Source organism: Corvus hawaiiensis, chromosome 19, assembly GCF_020740725.1.
Source record: "Corvus hawaiiensis isolate bCorHaw1 chromosome 19, bCorHaw1.pri.cur, whole genome shotgun sequence".
NCBI lineage: Eukaryota > Metazoa > Chordata > Aves > Passeriformes > Corvidae > Corvus > Corvus hawaiiensis.
This window is the reverse complement of record NC_063231.1, coordinates 2,588,721-2,616,361: the sequence shown is the minus strand read 5'-3', so window position 1 is coordinate 2,616,361 and position 27,641 is coordinate 2,588,721. Positions and strand designations below refer to the sequence as shown.

The window sequence follows — 27,641 nt, the reverse complement described above, 5'->3', positions numbered from 1 at the left end:
CAGCTAATTATGACAACCTAAATTATTTTAAAAGATATGAGGAGATGACCTGAGAGAGATTCCCCCTGCTCTGGCAAAATGTTTTCCCCAGAAATGGGTGGGTTCTTGAGTTGTAAATACACTTGTGTGTCTCAGAGTGGTTTGATTTTGGTTTTTTTTTAGGTTGGGTTTTTTTCTTTGGGGTCTAAGGCAACACTGCCTCTGCTCTATATCCACACTGGCTCTTCAGGCAGGTAAGAGAAGTGGTTTTATTGCCCTGTGAGGCTTTGTGTGACATGCACAGGTCGATGTGGGGTGACATTGCTGCAGCACAGGCCTGACAGCGAGCACGTGCAGATGCCCTTTGGTCTGACCAAGCTGGATCCTGTCTTAGTGGCAGGGGCTGCCCTTTCCTCAAATACACACTCCTGATTGCAGAACAAAGACTTAATAAGAAGAAAATGCTCTTAGCATCTCTTTATTCAACCCTCATCCTCAGGTCAAGTTCGTGTCCTTCTCTAGCAAGACCAAGCCCCCGTGGAGGTTGAGCAAACCAAGGTCAGGTGTTCCCCCACCCTCCCAAGGGCACGGCCAACTCCAGCTCTGGAGATCACAGCTTTTGCAGCCCAGAGCTGGTATTTGGGGTGTAAAGATCTGCTGCAGTCACGCCAGCACACTGGCCGAGCACAGGAGCTCTGGTTAAACACCAGCAGAGGAGCCCAGAGTGATTCTTCATCTTCTGGAGTTTCCCCTCTCAGTCTCTGCAGGTGTTTGTAGATAGAAATGACCAGTTCCTGAAGCTGCCACTTGCCTTGCAGGGTTTTCCCTGGCTCTGAGCTCTGTTTAAGTGTCCAGCTTCGCTCTGTCTGCCGCAGGGCTCTGGGGCTGTGCGGTGTCGTTGGCCACCACCGTGGCTTCTCCAAAGGTGTCGATGCACTTCCCCACGGCTTCCAGGATGAGCTGTAGCCGTCTGTCCAGGGCCAGGAGATGGGGCTCAGTGAGCACAGGGGCCAGGGGGTCCTGCAGGAGGGACTCCCTCATCACGTCGCTGAGCCGGTACTCGGGCTCCCCCAAGAGCTGCAGTCGCAGTAACGTCGTCCTCTTTATTCTGGAAAATAAACAAATCAACAATTTAGTGGCTCCTAGCAAGAGCAGCTGAGCCCCTTGGCAGCAGGAGGGCAGAGATGGGTGACGAAATGTAAAGAACTTTGCAATGAAAGTTCTTTAATTTTAATTTTGGTGAGTAATGAAATTCTTTGCAGAAACCTCTACTTCTGCCTTTGTTTTCCCAGAGTATTTGTACTGCAAATTTCTGTCAGCAGAGAGATAAAGATGACTGAAGTTCTCGGTAATGAGTGAGTCAGAGGTGACCCAGTTCCCCAGGTTCCTGCAGGGTGGTGCCATCCCCCAAGGATGACATTTATGAGACGGGAGCAGAGGGGGAGGTAAATAATAAGGCAAGAATGAGAAAATATCTTCTGTCAAAACTCTGAGCAAAAAAAAAAGGGAATATTTCCTGGAACTGATGTAAGTGTGACTTTTCACCTTAAGGGGTACCGAGATTCAAATATGATTTGCTTTGACAGAAAATGGGATGAAAAGCTGCAATCTTGGAATGCTTCTGGGCATGAAATGAAGTATTCTGAAATCATTTGTTTAATCCTCAGCAGAAATGTATTGACTTCAGCGTGTATAATAGTGAAATGAATCAGTGGTTGTAGTCATTGCCCTTTAAATCTTGGAAACAAAGTGGTCCATGTGTGGGGAACCGTTCGGATTCAGCTGAGCCAGAATTTTCAGGTGGAAAAAGGTGTAGTTAGATCCATTTTAGCCAACTCCAGAATTTGTCTTTCTGTGGCTGTTGTTTACCCAGGACATTCACTGGGAATGTTGATCTGGATCTCTGCAGCTCCAGCAGGCCATGTGCTGTTTGGGAAAGGGTTGTGGCTGTACCAGGTCCTGGGGGCAATCACTAAGGTAGGAAAAGGCCTTTAGGATCATCAAGTCCAACTGCTGTCCCAGAACCATCAAACCATGCCCTCAAGTGCCACATCCACACATCCTTTAAAGACTTCCAGGGATGGCAACTCCACAATTTCCCTGGGCAGCCTGTGCCAATGTTTTACAACCCTTTCCAGGAAAATTTTTCCCTCATATCTAACCTAAATCAGGAGTAGCTGAGCAAGGTGTGCGTCTGTGGTCTGTGTGCGTGTAGCATGAGGGAAGGAGGATGCTGCTGCCACAGGGGCAGGCATCAGCTTCCTGCATTAATACCGCTGGAAAAAATAAAATAATCAATTGATCAAGTGTCAGGGCTGGCAAGGAAGCCTTAAACCCCAGCTGTGAGCTGCTGCTGCTGCTGCTGCTGCTGCTGCCCGGGAAAGCTGTGCCCAGAGCAGATGTGAAGGAGCATCTGTGCGCTGTCCTTCGAGGCAGGGCCGGCGCAGGAGCTGCTGTGGGTAAACACCAGCTGTGTTTGCTCTGGTCCCAACAGCGATGGCGCTTGGAGGTGGAGAACGGGCTGCTCTGACCCCGTGGGGAGCAGCTGATTGAGTGCTGGAACAGTTACACAACAAACAGGCAGAGCACGGAGAGGGCTGAGATGGAAACGCTGCCCCAGCCCCGCTCCGCTCCCACTGTAACCCTGTGGCTGTGCTGAACTGCTGAACGTTTCACCCCGAGCCTTCCAGGGACTTCATCAGGCTCACCAGGGCTGTTTTCAGGCCTGGCTGTGCCTCCAGGAGGGTTTGGATGCTTTCAGGGAAAGGACCAGCTCATGGCATGTCTGTATCTGTGCCAACCACTGTGCTGGGAGAGGAGACCTGCAGGCTTCGACGTGTGGGACAGGGGCTGGGCTGGGAGCTGTGAAAGGCAGCTAAAAATACAGACCCAAATCTGCTGGAAGCCAGACTTGGAGCAGAACTCAGCTGGGGATGAGGTGGGTGTGTTAAACAGGGAAGGAAGCAGGCTGCCTGCAGCATCCCTGCGCTCCCAGAGCTCCCACGTGGAGTGGCTGCAGGAGCTTTCCTGCTCACGTGGCTCAGCTTGGTGTCAGAGCAAGGAGGTGACTCGGTGGGCTGAGTCCAGGCTGTTGGTCAGGGCAGGCTGAAATTTGTGGTCTCCATGTGCTTACTCAAGTAAAACCTCTTCTCTTCCTTTCCAAGTGGTTTTTAGGTGTTCTCCCACTCCAAATGGATCGGCTCTTGTGGGAAATGAGGGTTTGTGTGTCTCCCTCAGACAGCACGAGTTGCTTTTATGGTGTTCCTGGCCCTAGTTTGCTTATGACAAGGTGTTCAGGTCCTCTTAGCACTGCCTTTCACAAGAATTAAATTAAGAGTGGTTTCTGGGAGGTGGACCTGGAAGAACAGGAATGATGTGACCTGTGGATATTACGGTGTGCAGATCAAATTAAGAGGCAGAGTTAATTTCAAACTGCACAAAATTTCAAGAGAAGGATTCCCTGTGAGCCTGCAATTAGAAATGAAAAGACTTGCTGAGTACAAATAACAGTTCTTAAAATTAAAGCTGTGTGGGGAGAGTGCAGTTACCACCCCGAGGGGGACAAAGAGCAGGTACAGCAAGGAAAAAGGCTACACATCTCCTGAAGAGAAACCCCAGGGAAGAGCAGCTGCTTCTGCCTCTTAAATTTAACTTTCAGCTGCTGATTTATGTGAATTAACGAAGGGGGAACATAGGGTTAAATTTATGAGCTTCTCCTTCATGCCATGAGAAGAGGAAACCTGATTAACTGCATCGAAGTTCCAGCAGGATTTTGGATGGAGATTTGTGCTTCCTGATAGCACCTCATGTTGATGGGCTGGGAAAGGCTGTTAGAACTTTCTGGAAGAGTTTGATCCAATGGACAGTGCCCCCTGCTCTGTCAGTGAATGCTTTTCCACTTGTGATTCCCATGCTCCAGCACCCAGCCCGCCCCTTGGCTGGGATTAGGAGGGTCTTCCTTGAGCTGCTGGATGGAGCCAGGCCTGGGTGACTTCCCAGTGACAGCAGGAGCACCAACATTCCTGGGCAGGAAGGAAGGTGGAGTTGGGACTTACATGCAGCACTGGGAGAGCGGAGCCAGGATGGAGATTTCATCGTGGGAATGCCGCCCAAACCTGGGGGTGAAGCAGAGTTCAGTGGTGCCCTCCTCCTTTCCCCCTCCCCACCTCCTCCCCCCCACTGCCTCACCCTCGGGCATTGTCCAGATGCAGGAGGAAGCCATCGTCCCCAAACTTGGTGAACATCTCGTAGTGGTGCCGGTCCATGTTCCCTGCAAAAGGACACAAAGAGACAGAGTTTCCCCTGCAGGGAATTTTCGAAACTATCCCAAGCTTTCTTTCAGACCTGCATGGAATATTTGTTGCTGGGCTGGAAGTGTCTGCAATGGTCAGAGCTGCTGCTTCCCCTTGCTGGGGAGAGTCTGGGGGCTCCCCTGTGCCCCCACATTGAAGGGGCTGTGCTGGCTGTGGGGAGGGAGGGAGGCAGGCAGGCAGGCAGGCAGGAAGGAAGGCAGGAAGGAAGGCAGGAAGGAAGGAAGGCAGGAAGGAAGGCAGGAAGGAAGGAAGGAAGGCAGGAAGGCAGGAAGGAAGGCAGGAAGGAAGGCAGGAAGGCAGGAAGGAAGGCAGGAAGGCAGGAAGGCAGGAAGGCAGGAAGGAAGGCAGGAAGGAAGGAAGGCAGGAAGGAAGGAAGGCAGGAAGGAAGGCAGGAAGGAAGGAAGGAAGGAAGGCAGGAAGGAAGGCAGGAAGGAAGGAAGGAAGGAAGGAAGGAAGGAAGGAAGGAAGGAAGGAAGGCAGGAAGGAAGGCAGGAAGGCAGGAAGGCAGGAAGGGAGGAAGGAAGGAAGGGAGGGAGGAAGGAAGGCAGGAAGGCAGGAAGGCAGGCAGGAAGGAAGGCAGGAAGGAAGGAAGGAAGGCAGGAAGGAAGGCAGGAAGGCAGGAAGGAAGGAAGGCAGGAAGGAAGGCAGGAAGGAAGGAAGGAAGGCAGGAAGGAAGGAAGGAAGGCAGGAAGGAAGGCAGGAAGGCAGGAAGGCAGGAAGGGAGGAAGGAAGGAAGGAAGGGAGGGAGGAAGGAAGGCAGGAAGGCAGGAAGGCAGGCAGGAAGGAAGGCAGGAAGGAAGGAAGGAAGGAAGGAAGGCAGGAAGGCAAGAAGGCAGGAAGGAAGGCAGGAAGGAAGGAAGGCAGGAAGGAAGGAAGGCAGGCAGGAAGGAAGGCAGGAAGGCAGGAAGGCAGGAAGGGAGGAAGGAAGGAAGGAAGGCAGGAAGGAAGGCAGGCAGGAAGGCAGGAAGGAAGGCAGGAAGGAAGGCAGGAAGGCAGGAAGGCAGGCAGGAAGGAAGGCAGGAAGGAAGGAAGGAAGGCAGGAAGGCAGGAAGGAAGGAAGGAAGGCAGGAAGGCAGGCAGGAAGGCAGGCAGGAAGGCAGGCAGGAAGGCAGGCAGGAAGGAAGGAAGGCAGGCAGGAAGGCAGGCAGGAAGGAAGGCAGGAAGGCAGGCAGGAAGGCAGGAAGGAAGGGAGGAAGGCAGGCAGGCAGGAAGGAAGGCAGGCAGGCAGGAAGGCAGGAAGGAAGGGAGGAAGGCAGGCAGGCAGGAAGGCAGGCAGGAAGGAAGGCAGGAAGGAAGGAAGGCAGGAAGGAAGGAAGGCAGGCAGGAAGGCAGGAAGGAAGGAAGGAAGGCAGGCAGGAAGGAAGGCAGGAAGGAAGGCAGGAAGGCAGGAAGGAAGGCAGGTAGGAAGGAAGGAAGGCAGGAAGGCAGGCAGGAAGGAAGGCAGGAAGGAAGGCAGGAAGGCAGGCAGGAAGGAAGGAAGGCAGGCAGGAAGGAAGGAAGGCAGGAAGGAAGGCAGGAAGGCAGGAAGGAAGGCAGGAAGGAAGGAAGGCAGGAAGGCAGGAAGGAAGGAAGGCAGGCAGGAAGGCAGGAAGGAAGGAAGGAAGGAAGGAAGGCAGGCAGGAAGGAAGGCAGGAAGGAAGGCAGGAAGGCAGGCAGGAAGGAAGGAAGGCAGGAAGGAAGGCAGGAAGGAAGGCAGGAAGGAAGGAAGGCAGGCAGGAAGGAAGGAAGGCAGGAAGGCAGGAAGGAAGGCAGGAAGGCAGGAAGGAAGGCAGGAAGGAAGGAAGGCAGGAAGGCACGAAGGAAGGAAGGCAGGAAGGAAGGCAGGAAGGAAGGAAGGCAGGCAGGAAGGCAGGAAGGCAGGAAGGAAGGAAGGCAGGAAGGCAGGCAGGAAGGAAGGCAGGAAGGAAGGCAGGAAGGAAGGAAGGCAGGCAGGAAGGAAGGAAGGCAGGAAGGCAGGAAGGAAGGCAGGAAGGCAGGAAGGAAGGCAGGAAGGAAGGAAGGCAGGAAGGCAGGCAGGAAGGAAGGCAGGAAGGAAGGCAGGAAGGCACGAAGGAAGGAAGGCAGGAAGGAAGGCAGGAAGGAAGGAAGGCAGGCAGGAAGGCAGGAAGGCAGGAAGGAAGGAAGGCAGGAAGGCAGGCAGGAAGGAAGGCAGGAAGGAAGGCAGGAAGGCAGGCAGGAAGGAAGGCAGGAAGGCAGGAAGGAAGGAAGGAAGGAAGGCAGGAAGGAAGGAAGGCAGGAAGGAAGGCAGGAAGGCAGGCAGGAAGGAAGGCAGGAAGGAAGGAAGGAAGGCAGGCAGGCAGGAGGGAAGGCAGGAAGGAAGGAAGGACCTTTCGCCCTCCATCATTACCTGTTAGGAAGTCGAATATGGCCATGTCCACGATGTTGAGCAGCCGGTTGCTGTTGCTGTAGGGGTAGATCTCCCTCACCGTGTTGCAGTAGAGAGGGTTCACTTCCCACCTGCAGGAAATGGAGAAGAGGAGATGCTCTCAGCTGCTACTGCCATGTCCCGAAAATTTCCCCAAGCCCATCTTCCATGTGAAGATGTAGAGGAGGAGGAGATAAATCCCCCCTTGTGCCTGCAGGAGACTGGATTCAAACGCAGCCAATGCCCAGGCTTTAAGGGTCATTACATTAATTATTACACTAATTACGGGCACCCTGAGCCTCAGCCTTCCTCCGCCTGGATTATTTCTGCAGGTCTGTCTGTGTGTCTGTACCCTGCAGTGCAGGTGTGGGATGCAGCATCATTTACCCACTTACTCCTCTTTTCCATCGAACGAGTAGGAGCGGATCCATGGGTTGGGGATGGAGAGCCGTGGGGCCAGGTTGAGGGATGGCAGGAAGGCAGAGAGGGAGCCTTCCAGGAGGTGAGGGTTCCCACACACGGCGTACTCTGTCTTGCACATGTACGGGCACTTGGCGAAGAAGCAGACGTTGCTGGCTGGAAGGAGAGCAGAAAACTGGGAAAAGGGGCCGTGATCTCCAGGAAGATGCAAGGTGGCCTGGCCTGAGCCCTTCCCCACCATGGGACAGTGACTAGTTCTTGTGGCAGGGGTAGTAAAGGGAAGGGGAACAGACATGAAGAGTCCCAAGGAGCTGCAGATAAGTGCAGAGCAATTTGAAACCCCTGTTTGATGGCTGTTCCTTGGAAATGCTCTGGGAACCCAAAGAAAAACAAGGTAAAACCCAAAGCATCCATCTCACCAATGTCAACCTGCCCAATCACGGATTTGGGTCCTGTGCTAAGGGAAAGGTTAAGAAAACAGGCCAAAGGAGTAGAGCTTGCAGATGATGCCAGCTGGAGTTGGGAGAGGGAACCTCTGCTGTAACCGTGTCTTTGTGCTTGTTTCACCCAGGAACTTCATCTCTGCACCACAGCACGAGTCCTGCAGCCCCTCTTCCTGCAGCCCCTGCCCTTCCTCCCACCACGGACCAACACAGGTTGGGATTAGGTGTGAAGAGACCTTAAAGACCATGGAGACCATAAAGGGCCCCCTCCCAGCTCACGCCAGCCAAGCCCTCGCCCACCTGGTGACACGAAGAAGACGCTCTGCAGGACCTCGTTCTTGGTGACCTCCAGGATCTCCTTGGTGACATTGATCAGCCTCCCCACTGTGGGCGGCACCCTCCGGAAATCCAGGATCCTGCACGGAGGGGACAGTGGGTGGTGCCAGGGGATGTTGCTGCACAGTGGGGTGGCACGTGCTGCCCTCATCCCTTCCATCAGTGAACCAGGAGCCTTTGCATCACTGCACCCAGATTCTTTCCAGCAAAAAGCCACCCTGCCCCCTGGGCCGAAATGCAGCTCAGTTTGGATTTTGGTATTTTAATAGCTGCTGCCTGGAACAATCTGGATGTTCTCCAGGATTCCTGCCTCTTTCCCTAACATTGCCTTGGTTTCTCCCATCCTCTTGCACACACACAGGGCCCTCCAAGGGCCAAAGCAGCCCTTCAGGCCCTTCCACAATGTTGTTTTGACATGGAGCAGGGATGTTGATCCTGGTACAACATGGCTGAGGAGGCACTCGCCCTCCAGAGGCACTCATGCCCAGCTAATTCCTCAAAAAAACTCTTAAAAACCTCAGGGCCTGGGGCAGGAAAGCATTCCTGGCAGTCAAAGGGAAGCTGCTGCAGATTGCTGAGTCAGTAACACGGGGTGAACTGGCTGATGCTCTGTTTGGCTCCTTGGGTAATGCCCTCTGCTCCTGGGAATTGGGCACAGAACAGGATTTAGCCTGTTACTTATTGAGCAATGTTTAGAGAGAAAAAAATTATTTGCTTTTATCCAGCATCTTTCAGCTCTAAAAACCACAAAGCACTTCACAAAAGCAGTCTGGCCTCATTTTTGTGGTGGGGGAGCTGCAGGGGTGAGGTGGTGGTGGCTGAGTGGAGCAGAGTCACTGTGGGGATGGTGGGGCAGAACTGGGAAGGGAATTCAGCTCCCTTCGTTGCCTTTCTCGGAGTCTGAGCTACAGGACTTGATTTAGTCCTGCTTATCCCACAGAAACTGGAGACCCCCACCTGCCCATCAGGAATCTCCTTCTCTTGGTGTTCAGTGCTCATCCCACCGAGGGGAGAAAGGCTGTTGCCCTCATCTTCTGAGAAGGGTATTTTTGATTTCATTAAACACAAACCCTGCTGGGAAGAGGTGCCAGGTTAATTGCTCATTATCTGAGGGCTTAAAACTGCATCGCTGCAGTTTATCAGCCCAAAGCACACCTTGATTGCTGATTGAGTGTGTGCCTCCCTCCCCAGGAGGGCACCCAGGCTGTGCCCAGAGCTCAGCTCTGCACTTGGATGCAGAGGAGGGACAAAGTGTGACAGCCAGGAGAGAATCTGACCTGTTCCAACCTGGACTTCATCTCTTCTCAGGCAAAGCTGGCTCTGGGGTGCCAGATGAGATCCAGAGCCACTCCTTCCCTAAATGACACCTCAGCTCCTCGGGGGTGCTGCAGAGCAATCCCTTCCCAGAGCTCTGCAGGGCTCTGCACGGCTTTTTCCAGAGCTCTCGTGGGCAGAGCAGCAGGCGCTGGCCCAGCAGGAGGAGGCAGGGGCAGGGCCTGGCCCTACCTGTCCAGGTGGAAGGCGGCGATCTCGGCGTTGTGCCGCTGGAAGTCCACGAAGTAGAAAAAGTCCTCTGGAGTCTCCTCCTCACGTTTCTGCCTGGGAGAAAGCAGGGGGTGAACCTAACCAAGCTGCTGGGCAGCCTGGACACTGAGTGGTGGCACAAGGACAGTGCACCCAGGGACGGCTGGTGGGCTTGGGGACGGCCGTTGTGTGGCCACACCAGTGCCCAGGCCAGACCCAAAGTGCTCAGTGCTGAGCTGGAGCCATCTCCCGCCGTGCCAGGGAGCAGCACTTGCACCCTGCTGGTGCCAGGGGGGTGAGGGAGGCAGAAAGGCTGGCTGGGGGCTTTAAATCTGCTTGTGCCAGAGCTTCGACCCCCTGAGGACAGAGTTTCAGGTGGGTGTTTGTCACATCCCCTCGGGAGGCAGAGGAGGGCTCTGGTCCAATGCTCTCCTATCCCTGAGGTGGGAACTGCATTAAATTGAATTTTCTGGCTGTCACATGGTGCCCCAGTATGTGCAGCACGGGAATTTGATGCTCATTGTCCCAGGCAGCTGCATGACACAGGAAAGCCCTCCCTGGCTCAGCAGGGTGTGGATGCTTTCCTTCCCCTCCAGGACCTGATGGACACTGGGCAGAGGTGGATGGAAACCAATGGAGGAGGAGCTGGCTGCCTTCTGGGTGAGGATATTATCCCGGTCCATGTGCTGCCAGCTGCTCTGCTCACACAGGGACAGCAAACTGACAGGGAATAGACGTGAAGAGTCCCAAGGGGCTGCAAATGAGTGCAGAAGCAATTTAAACCCTGTTTGATGGCTGTTTCTTGGAAACACTCCGGGGAATCCAAGGAAAACCAAGGTAAACCCCAAAGTCAGCTGGGGAAAAGGAGGCAATGAGCAGTCCCTGATGGCAAAGATCTCAGGAGAACAAGTGTCCCAAGGTCCTTCACCACCTGGCGCCCATGAACTGAGAAATTTCCAACACCAACAGCGGTGTGGGAACGCCAGTGTTTATCCACGTGTGTTCCTGGGATGGTGTGAGCAGCCAAGAATAATGAAAAATAATGGAACCTTTCCAGCTGCCCAGGTAGCTGAGGGCAGGAAAGGGAAGGTGTGGCTGTGGTGTGGCTGTGGTGTGGCTGTCCACACCAAGGATGATCGCAGCCCTCCCTGCAGGGGCTCAGGGGACTCTGCTGGCCTTACCTCATGGGCTTGAACATGGCTTTCCCAAAATCCTGGAACCTGAGGACCAGCTTCAGGTGCACACCGCTGGGCTTCACGACTGGGAGAGGAAAGGGGATGTTAACTCCTGGGAACACCCCAGTTACACACCCCGGCACGACCTGGCTTTCCAACCCTGTGAGTGCATCCCATGACCCCTTCTAGCTACGCCTCTCTCTCTTTCCAGTTATTTTCCTTCTCTCCCTTGTGCCATAGAGAAGGTTTCCCTCCAGCCCCTCTCCCAACAGCCCTCTGTTACTTCCCCTTGGGGACTTTTCCCTCCCTGCCTGCCCAGCAGGAACCAGTGGTGTACTGGTGTCCTGATACCCGCACTGAACAGGCTGCTCATGGAAATGGTGCAATCACCATCCCTGGAAGTGCTAAAAAATCGTGGGGATGTGGCACTTGGGTTGGGCTCCATCATTTTAGAGGACTTCTCCAACCCAAATAATTTTATGATCTGTGATCCCAGCCTCTGCTGGGGTTAACGGGAGGGAGCAGAGCCTGGCTTGTCATGTCGCTGGCCGAGGTGAGGATGGAGGAGTTGGGGACTGGGGCCAGCCCAAGCGATGGCATGCAGGGGCAAGCTGGGACCCCAAGTGTCACACTCACTCTGGCTGCAGTCACAGGCTCCCAGCAGCGCCTTCTCGTCCTGGCTGTAGTCTGCAAGGGCAGGAGGAGCAGTGAGACCCCGCCAGGCTCCATCTCTTGCTGCTGACCCCGCTCCCGGGCTCCAAGAAGGGACCCGTGGGGCCCGGAGCCCCCCAGCCCCACGCAGCTGCCCCCATCCCCATCCCTGTGGCAGGAGGCTGCTCACCGGCGCTGATGATGGGGAATTCCTGCATGTCCCGGAGCAGCCTGGTGACGGCGGGGCTGGAGCGGGGGTAGAGCCCATCCCGGCTGATGCCCAGGTGGAACTGCAGCCAGCTGGCGTCGGGCCGGAGCGGCAGCGGCGCCGCCGGGGAGGTCAGGTTGAGCTCCTCCCTGTAGAGCTTGTGTCTCCTGGAAGAGAGAGGTTCTGGGGATGAGGATGAGTCACGGGGTGGAAAACCTCCCTTCTCTGAGCCTGGAGTCTGCTGGGGAGTGGGGAGGCTGCCAGGAGCAGAGCATGGGCTGGATACGGGGAAACTGAGGCAGAGAGAGATGGCTGACATGTCAGAGTCTCTGACCATCTCTGACAGAGTTTTTTACTGAAGCTGGGAAAGTTTTTTCCCTGAAGGTCACAGGAGGGGGAAAAAAAGGTCACTAAAAGCCACAAATTGCCTCTGTGACCAAATTCACAGTGAGCAGGGATGCTATGAGGTCATCTGGCAGCATCCTGCCCGTCACCTCTTAAAATCAAGGTTCAACCCCACCCTTTTTTTGGTGGCTGGAGCTGAAGGAGCCTCCCAGTTTCAGTAATAACCCAAAACCATCTCTGTACTCAATCAGCATTTTCCTCAACCTCGAGACCTCCAGGCTGGGACTGTGGAACTGAAATGTCGCTTGTTCCAGTCAGCAGAGGACGGAGCTGTAGTTTCTCACTAACACTGTCCGGCCCGTGTACAGAGCAGCCAGTGCTGATAAAGGGAAAATGCAGCTCAGGGTACACTGAAAGGGCCAGGATCCATCCATGAAAGCAAACAGGAGCTGGGGGCTGATAAGGAGTAGGACATTAACCAAGGCTGGGACAGAGTGGCTGCAGAGCAGGAAGGGCCACATGCCCGGCCAGACCCCATCCAGAGCCTGAGCAAGTGAGGTCTGACCATGCATTTATTAGCCAAGGAATGGCACTGGGGGCTGGCAAGGGCTCCTGGGTGGTTTTTCTGTTTCCCTGCTCAGCCCAGCAGCTGGGCTCTGGTTGGGATTTTTCCATCATCCTCCATCCAAGCAGGCTGAGCCTGGTTAGTCCAGTCCGGCTGTGAGAGGGGATGAACCTTCCCAGAGGTGTTCCAGTGGTATCCTGGGAGACATCTAGGAACTGGAGGGACAGGTTGGATGTGCAGCTCATGGGAGCCTGTTCCCTCTCCCAGTTTGTTTGTCTTTCCATTGGATTGGGTCAGCCACAGCATGAACTCCACGTGTGCATGGTCAGAGGGAAGCTGGAGCATTTCTCTCCCAGTCCAGCTCTTTACTCAGGCTGCCTGCAAAGGAGGCAAAAAATTCTCTGTGCCCAAGGATGTGGGCCTGGCATTCCACCAGCTCCAGCAGAAGTGCCCTGAGCCCCGATCCTGCTGCCCTGCACCAGGTTTCCCGTGGATAAGTGAGGCACAACCTTAACCCTGCCACAGCCAGGGACAATAAACCCCAGTGTGATGTACAGGAATGACTCAGGATTTTTCCCTAGGGAAGCTGCCCAAATATTTTACCATATTTGCTCTCCTGCCTGCCATACACACAGGCTGTTCCCCCGGGGTGGCAGAGAGCAAGGGATTACTGAGGGGGAAAAAAATGCAGTGGTTATGCAAGGGGAGGCAGATCCCAGCCCTGCACCCACATGGTCCCTGCTCCGGCTGCGCCAGGCCCTTCCCAGCCTTTCAACCCAAAATACAGCTCTCTCTGCCTCCCTGCTTCCTTCAGGATTCCTGAAATATTTCCCTGGAAAAAACCAGATCTCTACAAAAAGCATAATGATATAAAACCAGGGTTCATTTCTACCCTGCTATAAATAGCCCTGGGGTTACCCTGGCTCCCAGCTCTCTGCTGGGCTGGGGGGGCACAGCATGGGGTGACACTGCCTAGGCCACCAGAATCCTGAGTTTGTGGTTTTGAAGCTGCTTCTTCAAGGATAAAAATAAGCTCTGGAGTTTTTAAAGGATTTTTTTGTTTTGTTTTGAAGAGGTGTGGATGTCTTGGGTTTTTTTTGCTGTTTCCTTCCTGCACCGCCATCAGTCTCTCCAGCTGGTTCTGCATCCTGCAATCAAACTCCCAGTCCTGATTGAAGTGCTGGGAACAGACAGGACGGGCAGCAACCAGTTTGCAGGGAGCACCGTGGAGGAAGACAGGTTCTGGCCATGGGTATCCCAACGGGACGTGTCCTGGGGCTGCTCCAGCTGGCCAAGTCCCTGTCCAGCTGATGTCCATCTGGCTGCAGAAATGAAGGCAGACACGCTGTGCTGGAGGAACGGGGTTAAACTGCAGCTTGTTCCACTCAGAGGAGTGTCCTGCTGCTCCCAAAGCTGCTCTGCCAACAGTTGGATCCACAGGCAATGGAGAAATCTGCTGTCACCGTGTCAGGCTGAGGAGAGGCTGCCCATGGACACACAGCCCTGACCCTCTGCTGCCTGCCTCTGGATGTGGAGCTGCTGTGGACTCAACAGCAGCAGCAGCTTTGTTGAACCCATGGAGTGGGAGAGAGAGCCATGGATTCCTGAGTCCCACAGGACCCTGCCCTGGGCTCCTTCCCCAGCCGCACCAGAGAGGACACAGGCTCTGCAGTGCTTCTGGTGAGGCAGAAACTCCTCTGTGCCCACAGCAAATTAACAATCTTGTAAAATCCACTAGCCCTGGCAAGTGCCACCTGATCACGCACTCAATTTGCAGCACCGATGGTTGCTGGCAGGTTTTTGCAGGAGGGGTTGTGTCACCTCAGCCTGTGCGAGCTCTCCGGGGGTTTCACCCACTTATGAGCACCATATATTTATTTCAAAGTGACTGAGGAATAATCAATACTCTGCCTTCCTTTCCTTCCTGGAGGTGCAAAGCAAAGTCAATCAAGGACAAATGGCATCGCCGTGTTCCTCCCAGCCGCACCACAACCAAGCCTTGGGGCAGAAGGCAAAGTGGAGCCATGGCTTCCTCACAAATCCCATGTTTCAACAGAGTGGTGGATAAAACTGGGGAATGCAGACTTGTTACTGTCCTGCAAGTGAGGCTGCAGCAAGTGCTCAGGGCTTCTGATGGTGCCATCAAGCCGTGTCCCACTGGGATTTTGCTTGGGAAACATCCACCTGGTACCCAAATCCTGATGTCTTCAGAAGACATGGCTCAGCTCTGAGAAGATGCACCAAGGTGGGTCTGTGGCACAGCCAGGGATACCCAAACCCACCATCCATGGATTCCAGGTGCTGTGGCAGAGGATTCAACAGGATGCAGATGGGAGTGAGGGAAGAGCCTCGCAGGGGTGACCCTGGCCGAGCACAAAGGAGGTTCCAGACCCTGGTGCTGCTCAGGCCGTGAAGGTCTTTCTTTGTTCCTTCCATTTTTGCTTCCCATCATCTCCTCCAGCGAATCCCACATGGAACCAGCACTGGGTGAGTCCCACAGAAATAGGAGGAATATGCACAGAAGTGGAGAGAGCGGGAGCTGGGGAATGCTGCCTCTGCAGCTCAGCAAACACCACACGTAATGGGAGGAGCGGGGGCCGCTCCCATGCTGGAAACCAAACCTGGGCAGTGGGGAAGTGCCAGGACAGGGATCCCTGGGGTGGTCCCCAGGACATGCTGTCATCCCCTTGCAGGTGTCCTGTCCCACAGAGGGGACAGTGAAGTGACACCAGGAGCTCTGTGCTCTGTTGTATCCGAGTTTGTGCATGGATAGAAAAGTTCTTGGGGTGCAGAGAGGATCTCGGGGAATGTTGGGGGATGCTGGATGTTTCCAGCTTGGCCCCAGCCCTCATGCAAAGGGGGTTAGATCAGGGAGTCAAGGTGCAGATGATCGATGCCTGGAGCTGAGGGTCACCGTCCCCCCCGGGGCAGTGGCCACAGGGCAGTGACAGTCCCACCCCAGGAGCAGGACCAGGAGCAGGAGATGAGGGAGTTTTCTTGTTGCTGGGACTGGGAGAGGCAGCAGGAAGAGGGCTCTGACATGGGGGTGCCTTTCTGTGGGGCTCTGATGGTGGAGCAGAGTGGGAGACACCCCAGGAAGGAGCGTCCCGGCAAAGTCCCCTCAGCCCAGCCCAGCCTGACGTGAGGGGCTGGAAGGGTGGAGGGCAGTGGGGCACAGAGCCAGAGCAAGCTGCACTGGGGATGCCAGGGTATACCCAAGGGTTCGTTCCCAGGCAGGGGGTGCTTGAGCAGGGGAGGGGTGCCCAGGAGAGCTGCCCAGAAAGGGAGTACCTGTGGGGTACCTGTGGGGTACCTGTGGGGTACCTGAGAGTGGGTGTTCAGAGAGAGGGTGCCTGGGGGTGCCCATACAGGGAGTGCCTGGCGAGAGTGCCTGGGGGATGCCAGTGCAGGGGTGCCTGTGCAGGGGTTGCCCAGAAAGGGGGTGCACAGGAGATGCCCGTGAGATGCACTCACAGGGGTGCCTGGGAAGGGGGTGCTCAAGAGATCCCGGTGCAGGGGGAGTCCAAAAAAGGGGTGCCCAGGACATGCCAGAGAAGCGTGTCGCCATGCAAGGGGTGCCAGGAAAGGGGTGTCCAGGAGATATCTGGGAACAGGGTGCCCATGCAGGGGTGCCCAGGGGACACCCGGGAAGGGGGTGGCCTGGAGATGCCGGTGCAGTGGGTGCCCAAGAAAGGGGTCCCCAGGAAATGCCCGGGAAGCGTGGGATCATGCCAGGGGTACCCGTTAGGAGGGTGCCCAGAAGATGTCTAGGAAAAGGGTGCCCTGGAGATTCCCGGGAAGGGGGTGTCGGGGAAGGAGGTGTCCAGGAGATGCCCGGCAAGGGGATGCCAGCAGATGCCGGGGTGCCCAGGAAATAGCCAGGAAAGGGCTACCGGGGAAGGAGGTGACCAGGAGATGCCCAGGAAAGCGGTGTCCAGGCGATGCCCGGTGCGGGGTGCCCAGGAGCTGCCCGCGCAGGGGATGCGCGGTGCGGGGAGCCGGGCGCGGGGGTGCCGCGGCTGCGGGACGCACCTGTTCCAGCGAGCCGCCTTCCGCCGGTAGTAGCGCAGGGCTTCGCGGGCGCCCAGCAGCGGCTCGGCGGGGCCCGGCGGGGCGGCGCGGTACAGCGGGTGGGCGAAGAGGCGGCGCAGCGCGGGGGCGGCGCGGGGGGCGCGGGGCGGCGGGCGCGGCGCGGGGGGCGCGGGGCAGGGGCAGCCCGGGGAGAGCCCCCCCAGCTCCCGCCGCGCCCGCGGCCAGAGGTGGAAGTAGAGGTCGGCGGCCAGCAGCGCCCCGAGCAGCAGCAGCACGGCCGGGCGGTCTCGCCGCGGCCCCGGCATGGCCGGTGCGGACGCGGACGGGGACGGGGACGGGGACGGGGACGGGGACGGGGACAGCGCCGGGCGCGCCGCCGCCGGCTCCCGGGGCAGGGCGCACGGGGGAGCTCGAGCGGCGGAGCCGGGGGGTGCGGGCACCTCGGGGCGGGGACCGGGCAGGGCGCTCGGGGCCCGGGGCGGGGGAGCGGGCGTGGGTGGGGGGACGGCAGCGTGGGAGCCTCCCCCGGACAGGGTCCCGGTGCCGGTGCCGGCGGGGACCGAGCCGGACAGCCCCGGGCTCTGCCGCCCGCCCCCCTGAGCGCCGCCCGCTCGCCCAGCGCAGCCCCCGCGCAGGTGGCGGGTTCCCCGCCCGCCCTCGTCGCCAGCTCCTTCGGGGCTCCGTCCCCTCTCCCGAAAGCGAAAGTCGGCCCGGCGAGAGCTTTGGCAGGAGCTGGAGGGTGCTGGGTGTTGCTGGTGCGGGCATGGGATGCGGGGGTGCTGTGTGGGAACGGGGCGCGGGGATGGGGTGCTCGAAGCCCTCCGGGTGTCTGCGGGCAGGGCCCGGGTGGGCTCTGTCCCCCCACAGCCGGGCTTGCAGCCCTTCCGCGGTGCTCGCTGGCAGATGGTTCAGACGCCGCTTTTTGTTTTTCTTAATTCCTAAAAAAACCCCTATAGTTGGGGAAACTCCTCCCTGCAGTTTGCTGGGAGAGGCCGGGCCGTGGGGATGGGATTGGGCTGGGACTCATCGCGCTCGTCCTGGGGGCACGGAGAGCCCGGCTGCGAGCGGGGTGCGGAGCCCAGCAAGGGACAGGTCGGAGAGCACCGGGCCAAGGGGGGCGAGCAGAGGAGAAACTGGCTGTGCGCGGGGGGAGCGTGACCAGACTGGCCTGGCTCCGGCGCTGTGCTGAAGGGGGAACAGAAAATAAACTGCAGAAAGGGGGAAAAGTCAGTTTTGTTTTCAGCTGGCTGGAGCAGGGCTCGGTTCTGCGTGCAGCACGGCGAGGGGAGGCTCTGGGAAGTGCGCTGGGATGGGGGGTTTGGACTGAGCAAAACGGCATCGGAGGGGCTGCTGGACGAGCATCTGTCCTGAAGTCTGAGATGCTGCTTTGATCCGGGGTGGGGGGGGGGGGGGGAGAGAAAACGATCCCCTGGGCTGGGCTGTGGCTGCAGGGACCTGAAGCACATCTGTCCCCTTGGTGTCCCGATCTTTGGAAGACGGTTCTTACTCTCCTTTAGAAATACAATTTCAAAATTGCTCGATCTTTTGATATTTGAAGAGTTTGGGTTTCAGGTTGGGGGGTTTTGGCTCTGAACTTCTTTTCTGTAATACCAAATTTTATGTGTTTTCCACAGAGAAATCATAAGCACAAACTGCAGCTGGTGCTGCTGTGGGCAGCAAGGATCACTGGGAGCAAGGGATGTGCTCCCCACATTGCTGGGCTTCTGGGGACACCAGCTGTGCCCCCCTTCTGTGCCCTTTGGGGACAAACCTGGTAAAATGATTGCACTTGGAGCCCTTCAGGCTCTAAACCAGACACGAGGTGCCAAAAGGGGAAATTTTATGGTCCTGCCTGTACTGGAAAGGCCTGAGGGGCACTGCTCAGAGGTGCAGGGTTGAGGTCTGCAGGATGGGAAGCCTCAGAGCTGATCCTCCTCAGGAGGAGAGAAGGAGCTTTCAGGACATAAACTTGGATGTAAACAGGGGGAAATGACCGCCAGCTCGCCGGTCGGGTGGCTTAGGGGAGAGCAAAGGGGCGTGTGCTGCAGCTGCACACTCTGCCCGGGGACACCCCGGTCCTCAGCCCCTGCACGGGCCGGGTGAGCTGGCAGCTCCCCCAAACAGTGACATCATAAACCCGATATTAGGCAACAGCCTAAGACTAACAACAGGATTCTTCTTACTCTTTTTTTTTTTTTTTTTAACTTACTTTAGAAAAGATTACCCAGGTGAAGTTAAACCCCGGAGTTCAGCAAACCCGGATGAATCCCCAGGAGCAAGCCCCGCTCCGTGGCTGCTGAAGGGAGCTCATGGACTCACTTCAAACTCAAAGAGCAACTTTTGACAAACACTCCATCAAAAACTGGCTGATACTTGCTTGGTTCCTAATCCTCCCTGAGCTGTTTCCCCGTTGCTAATCTCCCCCGGGAACCATTAATAAATCTTTCCTGGTTTGCAACGCTAATTCTGGACAAAGGCACCAGGAACCAGCAGTGCCTGGGCCCGTGTCCCTGCTCTTTGCATGTTCTCCAGGAAGATTGTTCGGCTTTTAATGAGGCTAATTAAAAAGAAACAAAAAGTAATAAATCAATCCCATTAATCTGTAATAAATTGAAGTGCTACAGTCCTTCCCAAAGCATTGGGGACTGCCAGCTCCCAACAGGCTGCAATGCAAAATCACTGTTATTATTATTTAGAACAACTCAGTGATGCCCCATAGTGCCACAGTGCCAGCCCAGCGATGCTTCCCTGTTCATCCATGGCTTGGAGTCCCTTGGAGCAGGGGGGATCCTGCTGCAGCTTGTCCCACACACATCCCTGGGCATCTCCTCATGTTCTGCTTCCTTGGTTCATGGCTCTTCCTGCCCGCCCAGGGTCCCTGGGCTGCAGGTGAGCGTCACTTCCCAGCCTTGGGCTCAGCAGAGCTCATCCCAGCCTGCTGGAAGGGGTGGATGTGTTCCTAAAATTAACCTGGAAATATTGCTTTGATAGGCCACTGACAGCTCCAGCGGAACCAAATTACCGTTTGGAATTACCATGAGATAATTGGCCTCATTTACTATTTAAAGATGGGGGGAAAAAAAGCTCCTTCTTGCAGACAACTGCAGTGGAGAAATGTTCAGGCATAGATGATGTCCCAAAACATATCATTAAAGCTTTAAATAAACGTACGACGACATCTCAGGTTAAGAAATACTTCCTTTGTATTTCAGATAGGAGCCAGCCAGGTCCTTTCAAAGTCATTTTTTAATAAACAAAGGATAATTCCTCTTGTTTTTCCAGACACGCAGCTTACAATATTTGGAGTTGTAAGTATGTAATTTAAATTCTTTCACACAGTATGGATTTAAAACCATGTTCCTTAGAGACGCCTTTTACTTGCCAAAAGGTAAATGCCTCTGTCTGCTGCTTTTTGTCCTTTTAATTTGAAATGCTGCAGAGCTGCCCCGGTCCCACCCTGCAGATTGTAATGTTTGCAAAAGAGAGGAGATGAGCATTATCCCTTTCTCACTGCCGTTAATTATGAGGATTAAACACCAAGGCAGCTACACAACATTACAAAGAAAGAAAAAGATGAGTTGGAGGAGCCAAGTTCTGCCTTTGCTGCTTCACTGATGAGATGTGCCTGAGCACAGACATGCCAGGAGCACATCCTGCAGCTCTGCTCCTGGTCCTGGTGCAGCTGGGACTCAGAGCAGCAGGTCCATGTTCTCCCTGTGTGGTGGTGGCGATGGTGATGGTGGTGATGGTGGTGGTTGGTGGCGATGGCAGTGATGGTGGTGGTGATGGTGGCGATGGTGGCGGTGGTGATGGTGGCGGTGGCGGTGATGGCGGTGATGGTGGCAATGGTGGCGATGGTGGTGGTGGTGGTGGTGATGATGCTGGTGGTGGCAGTGATGGTGATGGTGGTGATGGTGGTGATGGTGGTGATGGTGGTGGTGGTGGTGATGGTGGCGATGGTGATGGTGCTTGTGGTGGTGGTGGTGGTGATGGTGGTGGCAGTGATAGCAATGGTGGTGGTGGTGATGGTGGTGATGGCAGTGATGGCGGTGATGGTGCTGGTGATGGTGCTTGTGGTGATGGTGGTGGTGGTGATGGTGATGGTGGTGGCAGTGATGGCAATGGTGGTGGTGGTGATGGTGGTGATGGTGGTGGTGATGGCAGTGATGGCGGTGATGGTGCTGGTGATGGCGGTGGTGGCGGTGGTGATGGTGCTTGTGGTGGTGGTGATGGTGGTGGTGATGGTGATGGTGGTGGCAGTGATGGCAATGGTGGTGGTGGTGATGGTGGTGATGGTGATGGTGCTGGTGGTGGCAGTGATGGTGATGGTGGTGATGGTGGTGGTGATAGTGGTGATGGTGGTGGCAGTGATGGTGATGGTGGTGATGGTGGTTGTTTTGGTTGTCATCATGGTCCCCAAAGGCCATCTCCCACCCAGGGCACAGCCTCATGCCAGGACTGGGGTTTATTTTCCTGGCAGGTGGCACCTCTCTCGGGGGGTTCCCCTCTGCCTGAACCCCCCAGGGCTGGGGCTTTCCCACCCCCAGGACGGTGTGAGATCCCTCCCTGGGATCGGTGGGAGAAGCTCTTGCTGTTGCTCTGGGCTGTCTCACGCTCTGTCTCAGCTTGTAATTAAAAACGAAATATTTGGGCTAAGTGCTTAAATTAAGAGCACATTTTCGATAGCTGACAATAACGAAGAAAGCCCTGGGGACCCTGACAGGGCAATTAGTGCCTCTCCACTTGCATTGGAGAGGAGTCTTGAGAGAGGAAGTGCGTTCACTCCAGAGGGTTTTTGGTACAAAAATGCAATTATAGGGTATAAAAGGCAATGTTTAGGAACACGCAAAGCAGGAAGGGGTCAGGAGCCTCCTTCACTGCAGGACAGGGAAGGCAGAAGGGAAGAGGTGCCCCAGGCATGGCACCTCTAACACTTCCCCATCCCTGGCAGCAGCTCCATCAGTGGTTTCATTTCCCTCCTTCCATCTACCTCTCCTGGCTGCTGTTCCAGGCTCATCCCTTGGCTTTGGTGAGCTCCCAGCTGCTCAGGGCTCAGGAATCTGGGCAGATCCTCTCCCACTTGGCAGTGAACTTGCACAGCTAAGCACAAACAAGAGGAAAGCACCTCCATGGTCCAAGCGAGCGGCTCTCGTGTGCTGGGGCCTCCAGCACAGCTTTGTTTCCCCCTCCCTCTCTCCCTCTGAGCATCCCTGGAGCTGCCTGAGAGCAAAATCCTAGGGAGCTCTGTCAGCTTTCCATGGTCAATCCCAACACCAAACCATCCTCTTCCAGGAGGGTGGGGTGAGTCATGAACCCTTGTGTGGTGTGTGGGGGCTGAGAAGGCTCCCAGCACTCCCGTCTGAAATCCAACGGATGGACACCAACCCTGGGAGCCTGGAGAAGCTCTGCAAGCAGAGCTGGTGGAGAAGGGTGTCCTGCACATGGCTGGGCTGCCTGCACGTCCCTGCAGAGTGGGTGACACGGGGCTGTTTGTCTTGGACATGCTGGGACTGACCGGAAAACGGCACCAACCTCTTGAGCAACAGCGGCAGTTTTTGGCCGGCCGGGCAGGGGCTCAGCCTGTGCTGAGTTTATGGGATCTGATTTCCAAGATAGAGAAAACAAAACAATCCCTCTCCAATGGACTCGCTGGCTGGAGCTGCCCCTGCCATGGAGACAGGAACAGCCCGCTGGTGTCATTAAAGGTTAAATTACAGCAAATCACATTCCTCGTCTGCAAATGACGCCGGGCTGTGCTCACGCACTATTTAATGAGTATTTAGTTTGTGGAATTACTTTTATGGGTAGTTAACTGTGTAGTGGTCTCCATGGGATATCTGGTGCACCATTTGAAAGGAATATTCCTCAACCCTTGCTGAGTGAAATTGTTTTTGTGGACAACTGGAGGCTTTGGGGCCATTAAGAAGATAAAACACAGATTGCTTGCAGAGGGTTTTTATTTTATTTTAATGGCTTTTGAAGAGAGGAGCTTTTATTATTTTATTTGTCTATTGTTAGCAGGCAGTGCAGTGGAAACCAGGCAGAAGGGCTGGGAAGAGGCACAGATGTTCCCTTTGCTGTTGGCTGGGCCAGGCCCCAAACCCAGGGCAGAGGGTTTGAACCTCTCTTCGAGCTGCTGTAACATTTTCCAAATCTTGAAATAGCTCCTCTCCCCACCAGTTTCTCAGTAAAACCACTGAGGGCTGGGGTGGGGACTCCCTGTATAATAATTTAAAAGCGTGATAGTGGATGGGACAAGGATTGTGCACAATCCAGAGAAAATGAAGGGCTTTGTGCTTCCTTCCAGTGATGGGAAAGTCACAGATGGATCCCAAACTTCCAGCTCTCAGCCCAGCACTGGTTCATGCAGACCACAAAAGAAAACAGCCAATCTCCAGTTTTGGGGCGTGGGCAGGCTGTGGTGGACATTGGGACATCTTTATCCTCAAAAGCAAATACTCTAAAGAAAAGAGCAGCATTAATTTCCAGTAGCTAATGAGTTGCCTCAGGAGTTAATTGTACATTGTGTGTCTCTGTGGAGGAGGCTGCCCGACTCCTCTGTGTCTGCAGGAACACTGATTTCAATTATTTAGAGGAAATTCTATGACCTCGTTGCTGTTTGCTCTTACAGTGGCACATCTTGTCCCAGGGAAAACCACAGGCACACCCAGGCTGGGAAATGAGGCTTTTAATAGGAAGATAAAGTGGAACTGCTAAAGCAGGGAGGGATGGATGCTTGTGTATCCTGGGGGCATGTTATGGGTGAGAGCAGGGATTTGGGAAGGACCTTGGATGGCACTGGAAGTGCCAAGGGATCAGTTATGGGATGAAGGAGAAACCAACTTCCCCTTCCCCTTCCCCTTCCCCTTCCCCTTCCCCTTCCCCTTCCCCTTCTCCTCTTTTCCTCCTTCCCTTTTCCTCTTCCCTTTCCTCTTCCCCTTCCGTTTCCTCTTCCTCTTCCTCTTCCTCTTCCTCTTGCTCTTCCCCTTCCCCTTCCTCCTCCTCCTCCTCCTCCTCCTCTGCTGTTTCATTCCAGCATCTCTCTATCCCTTGACTTTTGGGAAACACCCTCACGTTTCAGAACTGCCAAGGGAAGAAAAGAAAGGGAGTGAACATGTCAATCCCAAACTGGTTTTCAGTGTTTGCTATACTAAGGGGAGGGGGAAAAGCCCTTTCATCCTCAGTCCAGAGCGGAAATTGTTAATTTAAAAGCACCAGCAAATTGGGATGGTCAAAAGCAAACTGCAGAGCAGCTGGGCAGGTGTGTGTGAGCACAGTGTCAGCCTGTGGGGAAGATCCTTCCTCTTCCCAGGCAGCCTTTGGGACACCACGGCCCTGCTCAGCTTTTCCAGAGGTTTTTTTAGGGGGTGTGTGTGTTTGTTTTTCCTCTTCCTGCCCTTATTAATCTCTGCTGTCACCAGGGTCACCTTAACCTTGGCTCAGTGCTGGCCACAGGAACTGGTGGCAGTAACTCTTGTGGTGGGGGGTGTCTCTGTGGACACAGGGTTGGGTAATAAAAGTACACGATTTTGGGACACAGCGCTCATGTAGGGATTCGTTCAATAGTTTATTCTGCAATAACTGGGGCAGAAATTAAGAAAGAAGCAACAACAAAAAAGGAGGAGCTGGGAAGGATCTCGAGAGAGCAACAGCTCATTCCTAATGGTGCTGGGCTGGATGTGGCTGCAGGATTGGGGTGATCACAACCTGACCAATCACCTGCCACCTCCTCTGGCTTTCTGACCATCACACTGTTTGGGCCTTAACTGCTCATCAACTTTGCTTCCAGTTTTCTCACTTCCTTGGAAAGCAGCACCAGCGTTGAGTTTCTCTGCCAGTAGAACATAATCCAAGGAGAATCCATGAATCCCTTGCAGTAACAGAATTCCTGCTGAGCCTGGGAGTGTTCTCCCAGGAATCTGTGATTGTTTCCAGCACAATCGTGTGCCCAGATCAAATTAAAATGAAATTACGATGCTGGGACCCTGTGTAGGTTCAAATGTCTCTGTGTAAAATGCCCCCAGGATTTTAAACATGAATTCCTGTGCCAGAGCAATGATCTTGGGCTGAACCTGCCCTCCAGTGCTGCTGTAGGGGTCAGTTACCCTTGGTTCATCCCATTTCACACCAGAAAACTCCCAGTCTTTCTGGAGAACTGGCAGTAAGACATTTTTTCAAGCAAGAAAATAGCCAGGATAGTTTTAATAAGGCTCAGAAGGAGGAGTCTCTTATCAGCAGAAAATTCAGCTGTTTTTCAGCTCTGTCCTTCCCTGACATCCTTATTGACCCTTTGCCACCAAGGACCAGTGAGATCAGGGGGCACCTGGGCTGCAGGTTCTGGTGTTTAATGCCTGTTCTCCTCTCCTAGCGCCTCCAGGAGTGGAAAACGTCTCTGACCTTGTTTGTCTCCATATTTTCAAGTCTCTGCAGTCCATGGAGAAGGACACAGGTAGATTCTCCCCCCCCAAGCCCAGTGTTCTGGAGATGGAGAAAGCCTTGGAGAGAGCTGGTGCCAATTTTAGCACAAGTTCCTGCAGCAGAAATAGATCTTCCCGAGCTCACATTTAAATCTTAGTAAATTATATCTCAGGTTAAAGTATTTATTCAAGTGCCGTGGGGGAATTTCGAGCTGGCTGTGTACCTCATCACAGGAGATGGGCTGGAAATTACAGTCATTTGGAAAGAACATGGATTTGAATCTCGGGGCCCATGGTGAAAGTCAGTGCACAGTGAATTATTCCTCTCAGTTCCGGTTCACACATGGATTCAGCTGGAGCCAAAGTCATTTCCAGAGAATCCCATTTCTCCAGTGAGCTACAGGGGCTCTTGGGGGGGTTTTGTGCTTGTCCTTGTGTTTTTCATTCTTCTGCCCTTGCTGCTCATTCAGAGGCCAATGCCAGTGAGGTGGATTTGTTCATCTGCTGTGTGCAATAACCACAGAGAGGGATTTTTTCATGCTGCCCTTGGTAGCCAGGCTTCTGTGATGGTGGGAAGCAAAAAGCTGAGGAGTCCTTGTCATTTGTGTCCTGCCTGGTAGAACTGGTGATGTGTGGGGATGTCTGATATTTATGTAAGAAACTGTCAGGGCAACTCTTTAATTGGCAGTGAGAGGAGCCCCAGCTGTTCCTGCAAACTGCTGGAATCATCTCTTTGCTTTCTGCTGCTCCAGATGTTCCTCTGGGCCACCCTGCAGCCATCTCTGAGGGCCACAGAGTGATGGGAGAGGGACAGTTTGGGCTCACAGGGGTGAGGGACCTGCCCTCGGCACTGCTGGGCTCACACAAGGTCACCTCCCCTCTCTCTCTCCCGTGCTCCAAATCTGCTCAAGAAAGTGGGATCCTGTCTCTAACATGGAAAGTGTCTCTTTGAGGGGGTTCAGAGGTTGGTCTGCACCTTCCTCATGGGATTTGCAGCTGCGTCAGCTCAGGGAAAACACCAGCTGGCCCAAGCACTTCCAGAGTCAAAAATAAATCACAGAGGGAACCAGCTGATGAGCAAAAATCTATTGGATAGCTGGAAGTGACCACCTTCTCCATCGGATCTGGGTCATGCCAAGGTGTTTGTTCCTCTCCTCCACCCTGGCACTGTGCTGTGTGGGTTGGATGGGGCCTCCTGCATTTCCAAATCACCATTTTTGGTGTTTTTCACTGCACAAAACATGAACATTCAGTCCATGCACCCAAAATGAGTTCAGAACAGCAAGTTTTCCCCTTGGCCATGGTGTGGGTGCCCTGTTGGCTCTGATTCCCACATTCTGGGAGCTCTTAAAAACATCTGGGAGCCAAATGGCTCAAAGAACAGGAGGAGAAAAGCCTCGGTTTTAGTTGTGGTTGAAGTTTTTTCTCGTTTTCTAAATTATCCATTTTTCTGATGGGGGGTTTGGGGGGTGGAGAACACAGGCCCTGCACTCCTTCCCTCTTTTTGTTGCGTGGGGCCTCCACAGGAAAAATGTGAAGGGTTTTTGAAAGGAAAAGTTCGAAAATGAATATTTACACAGCACTCAACTGCTGCCCATCTTCCCCATCAAACTGTGAGCGTTGATTGCAGCTATTGCTGAATTCCCAACTTATTCATGACATGCAGATTATGGGGCAATAATTGCAGCTGAGGTTGCTGTCATTTTGCTGGATCCCTGAGGATCCACATCTCCTAAGGGCTGGAATTTTTTTGCCCGTATGGCAACGTTTGGCTTTAGCTGGAGATGCAGTTAAGTAGGGGAAGCTCAACTGCAAAATGTCCTTGAAAAAAAGGTGACAACTGAGCTCTTTCTTTGTCTGGCTTCTCCCATTATATTCTGGATGTTTTTGTGGGAGCTGGCACAGGCTCCTAGGGGCATTAACAATGCAAAAATAGCTCTGGGCTTGGCCACAGCCCTTTGTTGTTTAGGAGCCTGCTGGAATGTGGGTGATGATGGTGAGGAAGGGCTGGACATGGCCAGAGTGGGAGGCTGGGAATTCATTCATTTCTGCTCATCTCACATCAGCAGCTTCTCGTGTTATTAATGACAGACAAGTTACGGTGCAGAAAGGGACATTAGAAGGACAGGACAAGAGGAAGTGGCCTCGAGCTGCACCAGGGGAGGTTCAGGTTGGAATCAGGAGGAATTTTCTTTCTGGAAAGGGTGGTCAGGCCTTGGAAGGGGCTGCCCAGGGAAGTGGTGGAGTCCAATCTCTGGAGGTGCCCAAAGCAGGACTGGACATGGCACTCAGTGCCCCTTCCCCTTCCCCTTCCCCTTCCCCTTCCCTTCCCTTCCCTTCCCCCCAAATCCCTTAGCTCTGTTCCCTCCATGAATTAGTTAAATATTTACACACACTTTTAGAGTCAGATATTGTGCATGAACTCAATTTTATCCAAAGTCATTAAATTCATACTTTAAAGCCCATTTTTAATGGCCCCTAGTGGGGACATTAAAAGCGCATTTTGTGCAGTTGATAGAGTTGTAGGCCTGTGCTACAAGCAAGAGAAGGGGGACTCAGGCCAGGAGCTGGGGACACAAACAGGCAGATTTTAAACACAGAAATGGTCAAAGTGAAAGGTTTAAGAAGAAAAGCAGCAGCTTCTTGAAAGGAATAAAGTGAGTTTGATTGCAAATATAATTTTTTTTTTAAACTTTGCCTTTCACATAAGCTGTGATCCAGAATGGTGGTTTCACAGCCTCTAAGATGTTCCAAACAAGCAGTATTAATCCCTGGGAAAAAACCCATCCCCCTCTCTCCCAGGTGCCCTCTGCAAATTGAATTCACAGCCCTGAAAACCCAGAGCTGATGCCAAGCATTTTAATCTCA

The 27,641-nt window shown here is 54.3% G+C and overlaps 1 protein-coding gene and 2 long non-coding RNA genes across 3 annotated transcripts in view; 2 read left to right on the top strand and 1 right to left on the bottom strand.

Moving 5' to 3' along the window:
• Positions 1–441: 441 nt before the first annotated feature.
• On the bottom strand, positions 442–16,688 carry FAM20A (FAM20A golgi associated secretory pathway pseudokinase). Its single transcript, XM_048323893.1, has 11 exons — positions 16,357–16,688; positions 11,397–11,581; positions 11,192–11,242; positions 10,562–10,640; positions 9,363–9,455; positions 7,821–7,936; positions 7,053–7,233; positions 6,640–6,749; positions 4,168–4,249; positions 4,035–4,094; positions 442–1,087 (listed from the first exon to the last, which is right to left on the bottom strand). Exons 1-11 carry the CDS (start codon positions 16,659–16,661, stop codon positions 823–825), a joined length of 1,527 nt encoding a protein of 508 aa, XP_048179850.1. The 5' UTR covers positions 16,662–16,688; the 3' UTR covers positions 442–822.
• The window catches only part of LOC125335899, a 27,874-nt gene continuing 14,898 nt past the window's right edge, over positions 14,666–27,641 (top strand). The window contains exon 1 of the long non-coding RNA XR_007207583.1: positions 14,666–14,811. This is a non-coding gene — a long non-coding RNA (uncharacterized LOC125335899). The remainder of the gene's footprint in view (positions 14,812–27,641) is intronic.
• On the top strand, positions 17,123–19,539 carry LOC125335898. Its single transcript, XR_007207582.1, has 2 exons — positions 17,123–19,245; positions 19,348–19,539. It is a non-coding gene; the product is annotated as an uncharacterized LOC125335898 (long non-coding RNA).